We start from the raw sequence: 11,889 nt of genomic DNA, 5'->3' as shown, positions 1-11,889 counted from the left end.
TTGTTATCATTGCTTAATTTTTCAAGATCTTTTATAATTTTATCTCGTAATTCAGTTCGTTCAACAAAAAAATGATTAGATTTTGAAGGAAGAACTTCGAACGAATTAAAACAGTTTCGATGCTTTTTTATTTCAATGATTTCATTAAGAGAAAATTTCAAATCTTGAAATGATTTTTCAATGATATTGACTATATCATAAAAATCATCATCTGAGCATTCCCTTTCATACCAATGTGCGTACTTGTTTCTTTCACAACGAAGTGCATGAACAGCATCCTTTGTTTTTTTGTCAAGGTGCTTTCCAATTGAATTTGAAAAAATTATTGCATCAAATAATATCGTACAGTCCCACTTACTGGTATCTCCATCTTGATATTTTTGTCGAGTTTTTTGGTCTAACTTTCTTCTTGATTCTAAATTGTAAAATTTGTTACCACTGATGTGTGTATCATCCCATTCTCCATAAGTTGATTTGTAACGAGAGTTCCATTGTTTAATGAAAAACTGAGCAAGTTCCTTTTGCACCACGTTAATTATTTGCTGAATGTAAGACAGATTTCTTATTCCTGGCGATTCCATCTGTACAAAAATTTGGTATATATCAAGATAAAAATCAAGCAAATAAAAAGTATTATACAACCCTTATTGGGTTCCATTGACGTCCGAATTAACATGATGACGAAATCAAACTTATTTTTTAATTGATTTAACTTCACCAAAAATCGTCTTAAAATTACAAAAGAACCTAAAAGCTAATAATGACAGAGAGCATGTATGCTACTGCTTTTACCAACTGCAGTATCCTGTCAAACAACCTTTAGAAAAATTAAAAAAACATGATATTTTACCTTAAAGTTTACGTTACAAAACAGAGATAAGAATATATTCTTTAATAATTTGCATAGTCATTTGTGAATGTCATGTCTCTGTATCTAAGAATATGTTATAATGTTGTAGCTAATGGTCTTTTTTCAATTTACTAAGGTTTATGTTTATTTAATTTCATTGACTCTAACGCATTAATTGAAACTTGATTTTACAAATATATTTGTTTTACAACATGTTGTAACACAAGATCTTGTTTTTCTGTGACTATGTACGACAATTGTTTGGCAATGGTAAAATGCTTTATCAATCTTTAGACCATGAACCACTATTTTGATTAAATTTTAATACGAAATGAAAATTTTTATCTATGTTGATAAACCAACGCGTTTTGAGGGGATCATTAACGTAAACTCGAAAGTTGAATATTGCCTATTGGTCGTAACTTTTTTAGAACGTGTATCTACAAATACGATAAAAGTTTTCAGATATAATTTCTATGAGCTTTTACAAAGACCTTTTAGTTCGCAAAATACTATGAATCAGAATGTTCGTAACTTGTAACCCATCTCTATGGTACGCACCTCTTGAAGAGAAAACTAAGAGATAGCAGATTCTAACAGTTTCGATAAGGGAGAAATTAAAGTTTGTTTTTTGTGAATGTGTGCTGCTGCGAACAGCATTGGCTATGTATAAAAAGCATCATTTTCGACGTTTTCGAGAATCATAAAAAATGAAATAACTTTTTTCATATTTGCAAGTGTTAAACATTATGGACAAGGATGTTAACCAGGAAGTTTTATTCTAAAAGACAAGAAGAGAGGCTGTGAAACGTTATAATGAGGATAAAAGGCAGAAAAAAGGAGAAAAATATTGACAACATTGTCTTTTATTTGTTTAAAAAAGAGCTGTCATTCAGACGACATTATAAATCAGAATAAGGACAACTATAGAAAGTCCAAAGTCATATGGAAATTTATGTTTTGTCTTTGTCTTGAATGCCAGAAGTGACGTAAGAAACGGCTGTTGCACAGTTTGTGTTTTCACTGATGTATCACGTGATGTCCAAAATTATTTGATTTTCTAACTGTATTGATGAAGTTATAAAAATGTTCAATATCATGGAAATGACGTGTCATATATTTATGTTAATATATGACTATTACGTGGGAGTGTTAAAAGGAATTAATAAGTTGTAATATTCATATCTTAGGACACGTGACACGAATGATGTCACACATGCATGCTTCCTTTTACACAGATGTGCAGATTGCACAGATTGCCTAGCTGTACTTATAAGGTTATCAAGTTGATAGGAAATCAGAGATCTTCAGTATTGTATTATTTAATGCGATGAATTTGCACATAACAACCTTAGCGTCAACAACTTAGCATCGACGAAAGACAATTGCAACGTCACAAAGATAAGAAAAATTCTTTAGCCCCATTTAAAATGTTGACTTACAAAATTTAATAAGCGACACTATAGTTTATGACAAAAATAAACACACTTGCTGATCAATATTGCTACTTCGAAAACGACTTTAATATCTATACTATTCAATGATGACATGCACGCTCTGTCGAGCTGCAATAGAACCAGTGTCTACCCATAGATCTAATATATTTGATATAGTCTTATACGGTAGATTTAATTGCTTCGAAATGTTTTTCAAACGCTCGTTATTTAATCACATTTCAAGTATTTCATTTCTTACTTCTATTGGTAAAGCTTTTCCTTGCTTACTGAACGGATTCGTTGCCAAATGTCTACAGGGTACAAAGAACTTTCGCGTTTGCCAGTACTTCGCAACTTTAGTTCACAACTTCACTACTCAAGTACACAACTTGTTAACTCAAGTTGACAAGTTCATATCGAATATTCCATATTTGGAAATGTAACTGGCAACATTAGAAAGTAACTTGGCAACCGCCATTTGAAAAGTTAACTGAAATCGACAATAAATATCTATAGTATAGATTCTATACTATTCAATGATGACATGCATGAGTCCATTTGCTATTTTAAAGTAAATGTACTTCGTGGTGAGTCATAAATAATTAAATATCCTTTAAAAAAGCCTTACCTTGTTTAAGATGGCAGTGATTTGTTTTTGGTAAGCATATTGCTCTTGTTTGGAATTGTAACTTCGTTTGATTTATCTACAATTACAGAATTACAAGCTTCCATGGGTCACATTTATACGTCGTACTCAAGCATGAAAATTGTTTGTTTTTGTCGTGTAGCCTTGAACAGTTGAACTTTTAGAAAGATTTAAAGTTCTGACAAGTTAAGCATCATATATTCTTCCTTCGAGTCGATATGTGGAAAATGTTTCTGCGCTACGGAATTTAAAACATCTTAAGAATAGATTGTTATGTAAAGCAAAGATATGGTTTTATAATTTTTATTGTTTTTGTTCATAAGTTTGAATATAATTTGTAACAAATTGATCAATAGAAATAAGTATAAATTTTACTAAATTATACCGTTTTTAATACATTTTGGAAGTAAGTACGTGGTGATAAACCTCAGCTACATACTGAACGTATGAAAATTTACAATGTCTGATTTCGCAACTTTTTCTCGTTTAATTTAAGATATGATCATAAAGTGGGAGTGTTAAAAAGAATTAATAAGTTGCAATACTCATATCTGCTTTTAAATTTATTGTGACTATAATGCGATGAATTTGCATACATGAACCTTCGCAACCAAAGCTTGACGAAAGACAATTGTAACGTCAAAAAGATTAGCAAATTCTTTAGCCGCATTTAAAATGTGGACTTACAAACTAGTTTATCACAAAGATAACACACTTCCTGATCAATATTTCTACTTCTAAAACGACTTAAATGTCTAAAATATTCAATGATGACATGCATTTATCCATTTGCGATTTCAAAGTAAAAATTGAGTCATAAATTTCCTTCAATAATAACACAAGCCATAAGGTGAAAAATGAAATAACACATATTTTACAAACAGACCTTGTGGGCCAACGACTAATAGTTACTATAACAATCATTTTAACTTCTATATAAACGAACACATCAACGTAAACATACCTTGTTTAAGATCGCAATGATTTGTTTTTTGTAAGCATATTGTTGTTGTTTGGAATTGTAACTTTGTTTGACTTTGATTAATGTACAATTACAGAATTATAAGCTTCCATGGGCATATTTATACGTCGTAATCGAGCACGAAAATTCTTTATCTTTTGTTTTACAAACCTTTTACTGGTTAATGGCAGGAAGCTTTGAACAGTTGAACTTTTAGATAGATTTAACGTTCTGATAAGTTAAGTTTCAAATGTCAGCGTCGTTTGAGTTGATACGTGGCAAATAATTTTGGGCCTTTATTGTTATGTAAAACAAAGATACGGCCTTATGATTTTTATTGTTTCTGTTAACATGTTTGAATTTCATTACCGTTCCCTTGGTATTTTGTACGGAAGCCGAGAAGGGCCACTGTGAAAATATATTTTTAATCGCAAAATATTTTTCAAATCCAAAAAAATATTTCCAGTCTGTAATTATATATCGAAAATGTAAAAATATATTTCTAAATGGGAAAATACTTTGAAAATCCGAAAAGATTTTTCAAATCCGTAAATATTTTTTGATCAGAATTTAGACACCTAAATGTTGTCCAACATGAAGTATGATCACAAAACTTTTAAGACATGTCATTCCCGTAACAAAATGGCGGAAAAAGGAACTTGTGGAAATGAACTAAGTTTTACGGACAGGTTTTGTTTCAAATGCTGATCTAAAGTAGAAGCAAAATTGTCTGTATGTAATCAGGCGAAGACATTAGACCATTACATGTCTATAAAAGGAGAATGTAGAGTAGGATTTAACACGAAGATCTCGAGCTCGTCATCGAAAAGGAAATCAACTAGCCAATGTCCACCTTCAAAAAAGCCTGTGGATAATCGTGTTGTAATACAGGTAGACATAATCACCGTAAACGATGGTACTCTAACAGTGAAAAGAGGCTCCAAATTACCTGTAAAAGTTTGCAAAGATTTTGATAGGGAGAAAGTACTGGCGCTGACATAAAAAAACACTCTGATCATGATCAATATTTTGTTCTGGTAGCAAAGTCAACTTAAAAGACTACTGAAAATAAGTATGAAACTTAAGGAAATAAGAAACAAGTCGTAGATTTTTCAGTACTGTCTTCTGATGATGATGACTTTTATGATTTTCATTCCTTACCTGATGAGATATCCAATGAACCTACTATGTCCTTTTAACTAAATCGAGATGGCTTGTCAACATCAAAGTCTGATTTTTCTTTCACTTCTAAAAGAAACGAATCTTCCCAAACAGCCTTGCCATTTGGGCATTGCCTTACAAATCCTAGAAATAAAAATATTTATGTGCAGTGTCCCACTTGTCATGGAAATTTTGTAGATAAAGACATTGTATTACATGCAGACATATGTGAAGAAAATGCTAACTGACGGGCATTTTATCAAGAAAGAAAATTTGAACTTTCAGTTGATATTGCAGAAGGACACACAAGTGGAGATGTCACTGAATATGTGAGTTTGGATACTGGTGTGAAGTCAATTTCAGATATTCTTGAAGCGTTAGTGAAAAATCCCAAAGCACAATCTAGAATAAATGTAAGGAGAGGCCAGCTATTTGCTGATTACATTGAGACAAGAAAATGTTGTAGCTGGATTATCGATGAAAATAAACTTAAAGTAGTTTTATTGGTGAGCCTGCTCAAGGTACTGGAAGACCAAGGAAAGAATTTTTAACAGGTTTGACTCATCCATTTTTTGTTTTTAAAAAGTACAAAAGTCTATTGCCTTTAAACAGTCATTGTCACATATTTATATGTAGAGAATTTAAAAAATCCTTTATGTTTGCAGAAGTTCTTACAGAAATTACACAACGACTGTTCATAACTGGTGTTCCCATTATCTCAACATCAGCAATGACAGAGAATGAATTTTGTATGCTGGAAATCTTATGGCTGCCTCCATTTTGCAATGTGGTCCGTCACCATGCATTTTAAAACCTTGGGCTTATGACTATGTGGTTTCAGGTCTGTGTGAGCAGCTCAAACTAACTTTAGATGATTTACCAGCATCAGAAATCAAAACTTTTTCAGAGAAGGTACTTTAAAATTGATAGAACTGATATTTATCACAATAATTTATAATGGGCAACATGCACTGATTGTAACAGCTGTATTGCCACCTGATATAAAAGTATGCTGTACATCTACATACAACTCATAATGATTGTAACAGCTGTATTGCCACCTGATATAAAAGTATGCTGTGCATCCACATACAACTCATAATGATTGTAACAGCTGTATGGCCACTTGATATAAAAGTATGCTGTGCATCCACTTACAAGTCATACTGTTTTATTTCTTTATAACATTGTAGTTGTTGCAATGCAGTTGCAATGAGGAAGTGCAGTCACTGCTTGGGTCAGAAGAAGGAATTGATGTGCTAATAAGTGTTGGTTCTAGAGTTGTCCCTAGCAAATGTTCTTTGCAAACCATAGACAAGATTCCAAGATATTATGGCTAATATAACTGGCTAATTTCATAGAATTGCAAATGAATTTACTTTCAACAAAAAAACATGGAAGAAGGTACTCACCAGAAATGAAGTCCTTAGCAGTTTCATTGTATTATGCTATTGGCAAAGCATATAGCCTCCTCTCCAAGCTGTTTATTCTGCCAACAAAGTCTTCAATTAGACGGTTTGTTTCACGAATTCCAATAGCAGCTGGTATTCCTCAGGCAACCTTAAATCTGTTGAAAGAAAAAGTGTGTTACATGAATGATATGGAAAAGCTGTGCACTCTTTGTGTTGATGAGATGTCATTAAAAACACACCTTTACAACAACATCACAGAAGATAAGATTGTAGGAGTAGAGGACTTTGGTGGATATCGAACAAAAAATTGGCAACATCAGGTCTTGTATTCATGCTTCAAAGCATATCTGGAGTTTGGAAGCAACCTTTGGGGTATGTACTTGTTAATGAATCTTGTCCAGTTGATGTTTTGCAAGATTTGATCAAAGAAGTCATTTGCAAGCTTGATTTGATTGGGTTGAACATTTGTGTGGTAATATCAGATATGGGGTCCAACTTCTACAGTATGTCACAAAAATTGAATGTCACCAACGAGAAGCCATGGTTTGTTCACAATGGAAGAAAAATATATTTCTAATGTTTGATCCTCCACATCTGCTCAAGTGCACAAGAAATAACCTCATGAACAGCACCTTACAATTTGGAAAATATTCGGCTTGCTGGAAGGACATTGAAAATTTTTATGAGAGAGATAAATCTCTATCAATTAGAGCAGCTCCTTAATGATACTTAACATTTTAAAAGGTTTGGTTGTCATTGTTCACGAAAAGAACCGAATAACATTAGACTATTGTCAAAGTAAATATTAGTTGAAACTGGTGTCATAACAACTTATATTTGTAAATTTAATGAGCGTTTATCAATCATATGTTAGTTCTGAATGCACATTTCACTGACGACTTCTTCGTTATTTTAGGTTTCAAGTTTGGTCCCGACTCCATAACAGGTAACAAGCAGACACTAACATGGCATCGAATTTTGGACGCGTTTAAGTTCGGGTATGCTTATCGTCCGTTCATTGGTGATCCAGAATTTCATCCTAATGTTGAAAAAGTACGTTAAGTTAAGACAATAGAAAAACATTATTTTGTGTAGGTAGTGATAAACGAGCGAAAGAGAAAAAAAAAGTTTTATAAACCCCAGAAATCATGAAAGTAACAGTCGATAAAGTAAACACTCCTTATATCACATAAAATATAAACATGTTTACTTTTTTAGTATAATATGAAACATACTCCGAATAAAAAGTTCATGTTTAACTCAATATGTGAGAAAAATCAAGTCAATTCTATGTAGACTCTGATGATGAATTTGTAATAAATTCGAAATATTACTGTTAAAATAAAAATTGTCTTGTTTTTCTTGTCTTAAGTTTTTTCTCAAATATTGAATTATGTTTCATTATAATATTCATTCATTATATTTCTATTATAATATATTACTTTCTTAAATTGGTGATTTTTATTTTCCAGTACCAGGATGTTCAAATAAATACAACGTATGCTGAAGATTTGCGAAAAAAGCTATGGAACAATGAAACACACGATAGCTTTTACTATGAAGGGTTTTACTCCACCAGAAAAGACTCTGGGACTACACATGTATCAGTAATTTTGTCAACTGGAGATGCTGTGTCACTAGCACAGTTGGTTATTTGTAAGCATTTTCGTAGTTCAATTTGAAAGCTACAACTTTATCTCATTGTATTGGCTACGGTGATGGACGGTCAATTACCACTCTTTTACACAACTGCATTTATTGTTTGAGCTTAAGGATCATGCTAGTATTTTACACAGTTAACACTACACTGGAGCACAAAACAATCTTTCCAATGGAACACAACTACGTCAAAACGCTGCATGCATCTAGCAGTTTGCTTTGCAGCTTCGCTCATTTTCCTTGTGCTATTTATAACCACATACAATTACTTTTTTTTATTCAGTTTTGGTGCAAAGATTCGATCCTATACAACAGGGATAGTCTACAACAATCATATGAGTTCATTTTCGTTACTAAACACATCAAAAAATTATCAACCAAAAGCGTCGAAAGCCAAGTTTATTCAACCTGGGAAACGCTCTGTATGAACAGCTTGTCCAATTATAGTTGTTGATTTAAAAGGTGACGTGAAAATGGTTCTTGGGGGTTCGGGTGGATTGAGAATAATAACTGGTGTGGCTGTAGTAAGTAAGGATGATTCTGTTTTCAATGTTTGTATCTTGTGCTCTTTTTTTTATCTTTCACTGAATGTGTCACGTGGTTAGCCCGCTGTAACTGGAAACTCTTTGGTCGAGCAATATGAAAAAGTATACATTATTACAAATACACGATATTTCTACCCCCAGAGCACCCCATCCCACTCAACTCCTTTGACAGTAATAGTTAATTTTACAAGCGATAAGCAGTACATATCATTATGGATATTATTACATTTGTCATTTCTGAGTTTGATATTTGTGGATCAAATCATTCAAAAGTTCATGGAAACGATACTTTTTTAGGTTTTGTTAAATAAGCTTTGGTTTGGTTTGAGTCTTGAGGAGTCCATCGAAAGAGGTCGCTTGCATCATCAACTGTTTCCTAATACAGTTTACATTGAGAAAAATTATATTCATGACAATATTCCAGAGTCTGTTTTCATTGACTTGAAGGATCTGTGACACAAAATGAAAGGATCACGATGATTCTCTGTCGTTCAAGGAAGTTATAGAACTAAATCGGGATACCTATTCGCAAAATATGATCCAAGAAAAGGTGGTGTTGCTGTTGTTTTGCCGTAACAATAACGTTGATTAATTAAAGACGGAGGAGTGAATAAAGGAGAAATAGTTAAAGAAGCCCAAATCTTAGAGAATCTTTTGCGTGATGTCTTTGATTGAGACTGTGAGACTCGATGCATTCTGAAACAATAATATAAATATCAATTTCTACATATTAATATTAATAATATTTCGTTTTTTCACGAAATTTGTTTTATAAATGTCATTTTATAGTATTTTTTAGTTAACGTGTTGACGTCAAGAAAAACATACATTAAACTGCTCTAAATAATAACACATATATTTGCTTGTAATTTTTTAAATAGCATGCTTTGTGTTCTAGTTAATTTGTTTTCTTAGTGATGCTTCACTATGTTAGACACAAAAATGTAGACAGAAAAAGTAGACAATTAGACAAAAATTTAGATAAGTAGCATTTGTTCACCAGTGGGCTATAAATGGAACATAAATGCTACTGTAAATATTGTGTTGACAGTCGGCGGTAGGCAGGGACAATGGGTGCAACATTTTATTAATAATCTTGAAGAGATATATCAAGAAACCAAAGATGAATTCCTAAATGTTATCATTATCCATTTTCACACTAAAGATATCTATATCAAACATGCTTTGGAAAAGTGTCGAATACGTCGATATGTATTGCTCCACATGAAGTCTAAATTTCATAAATCAATTGGTTTACAGTATGCTATGACTGTGGTGACAAATCCAAATGATATTGTATTTGTGTGTGATTTACACTTGTCCATGCCTGTCATTATTGTTGATCATATACGTAAGGTGAGATTAGTTATATTAAACGAACGTTAGGTAAAATAATAATGAATTAAAAATTAAAGTATCAAAGTTATAATTTTGATTGTAGCTTATGGAATTCTTAGCTAGTAGAAATGCTCACCTACTATGCATGCTGCCAAATATATCATATTGAAGAATTAAAGAGTGTTTACTGACTTACTGTATTTGCACAGGCTTATGGAAACCTTTTACGAGAACTTGGGAACAGATCAGTTCAAAGCTGAGGCCAAATGTCGACCAGGTGCAAGTTCTTCAAAAGGTCTTCTTCGTTTGCAAACACAGTAAACATGGTTTATTTTTAAGTGAAGAAAGGAAAAACAATAACAGTCATCAGTTGACATAAAGTTTAGAGAGTTTTTAACTAGTGTCAAAACCTAGATTATTAACAGTTGAATAAAAATTAGATAGTACAAGGTTGATTTTGTTTGGTATTGGTCATTTGCATGTTATTATGAATAATAAGAATAATAAACAGAACAAAAACTGTCGTTACTTTAAGTAAAATATAGTTAAACAATGACAGAGAATGTAATGTAATGATAAAATACAGAAATATCTTTCATTTAATGTTTGGTATGTGTTGTTTTTTAACATTGTATTCAGGGAAACAACCACATTTAATGCACTCTTGATTCGTCTGGACTGTTGTTATACTGTGAACCATCCCAATAGGCGCTGGGAACACGATGGGTATGGACCTATAGCATTGTACAAGTCAGACTGGGATAGGTATGTACTTCGTATGTATAATGTAAGGTATCAATAATCAAAATAAAATAAAATCTTGGCATTTAAGCCACCAGAAGGGAAAACCTCACCCTATTTTACAGGGAAACTTTTATTGTATGATGTGTAATTTTGTTACTTTGCAAAAAGACTACATTGATACTCAAAACAATGAATTTAAAAGATCAAATATGGAAAATGTTTTTTTCCATTTAAAATCTATTAATCTTCTGGGTTAAAAAGAGACTTATATCATTACTCTAGAGTATTATCTCCTTTTAGAATTGGTGGCATGGACGTGGAACGATTTAGGCATGCCTAGAATGGCGAAGACTGGGAACTAGTAGATAAAATTTTGTCAGCTGCCTGAAAATCGAACGCTTGAAGGTGCTTAAATTTTTTAATTTTTATCATACAAAAAGGAATGTGGAAAGATTCGGAACAAAAGTTGCCATGAAAAGTTATTGTCGCATGGAGATTGAAAATTCTTTAAAAGGGACAACATATAATATCGGCTGATAGTTGAATAAAAAAATAAAAAATACACTGTAATATTATTTTTCTATCCGATTCACTCCTTTGATGTGTGCAAAACTAGCTGGTCAGCCTTCATTTACCACTGAAGATCTTTGTATAATTTCAATGTCTGTCACTATGCCAAGCCCACAGGTGCATGAAATATTGTTAGCTACGTTGATTCAAGAACAAAAGATTTTTTTCCATTGGAAATGTAATGCACTAGTGAGATTAGCACAGTGATCGGGCTTTGAAATTTTACAGTAGTTTAATTGCTAAACGTCGTTTTTATGTACACCTTGTAGAATGCTAATTAAAAGAAATATGTTAACTTGTAGTTGTTCCCCAAGGTGACTTAAATGTTTGGGATTTGCTATTTGCTGTAGCTGAAGTATACGTTTTTATTTATATTGTATTAAATTGCATTTACCGCTCTATGGGGATTAATTCTAAGTGATGAATCATGCAAATTTTAAATTTTAGCTGATTTCACAATGTACAATTGACGACACACCTAGTAAATGACCAATAACAACACAACACTTTTGCAACACACCTAGTCACTGACCAATCAGAATACAACACGTTCGTCAAACTTGGGCC

General features: G+C 32.3%; 1 protein-coding gene and 1 long non-coding RNA gene across 2 annotated transcripts; one reads left to right on the top strand and one right to left on the bottom strand.

Annotated features, from left to right (window-relative positions):
- Positions 1 to 219: 219 nt before the first annotated feature.
- Positions 220 to 4,175, bottom strand: LOC124448827. The gene is made up of 3 exons (XR_006949269.1): positions 3,897 to 4,175; positions 2,915 to 2,990; positions 220 to 581 (listed from the first exon to the last, which is right to left on the bottom strand). It is a non-coding gene; the product is annotated as an uncharacterized LOC124448827 (long non-coding RNA).
- A 1,630-nt stretch (positions 4,176 to 5,805) lies between these two features.
- On the top strand, positions 5,806 to 8,906 carry LOC124448822 (glutathione hydrolase 1 proenzyme-like). Its single transcript, XM_046999799.1, has 5 exons — positions 5,806 to 5,966; positions 6,248 to 7,210; positions 7,383 to 7,519; positions 7,939 to 8,122; positions 8,409 to 8,906. The coding sequence occupies exons 2-5, from the start codon at positions 7,189 to 7,191 to the stop codon at positions 8,444 to 8,446; spliced, it is 381 nt and encodes a 126-aa protein (XP_046855755.1). The 5' UTR covers positions 5,806 to 5,966; positions 6,248 to 7,188; the 3' UTR covers positions 8,447 to 8,906.
- Positions 8,907 to 11,889: the final 2,983 nt, after the last annotated feature.

Source organism: Xenia sp. Carnegie-2017, unplaced genomic scaffold (assembly GCF_021976095.1).
Source record: "Xenia sp. Carnegie-2017 unplaced genomic scaffold, XeniaSp_v1 HiC_scaffold_23, whole genome shotgun sequence".
NCBI classification, from domain to species: Eukaryota; Metazoa; Cnidaria; class Anthozoa; order Malacalcyonacea; family Xeniidae; genus Xenia; species Xenia sp. Carnegie-2017.
The sequence above is the reverse complement of the archived record's forward strand: the minus strand, read 5'-3'. Positions and strand labels throughout refer to the sequence as shown.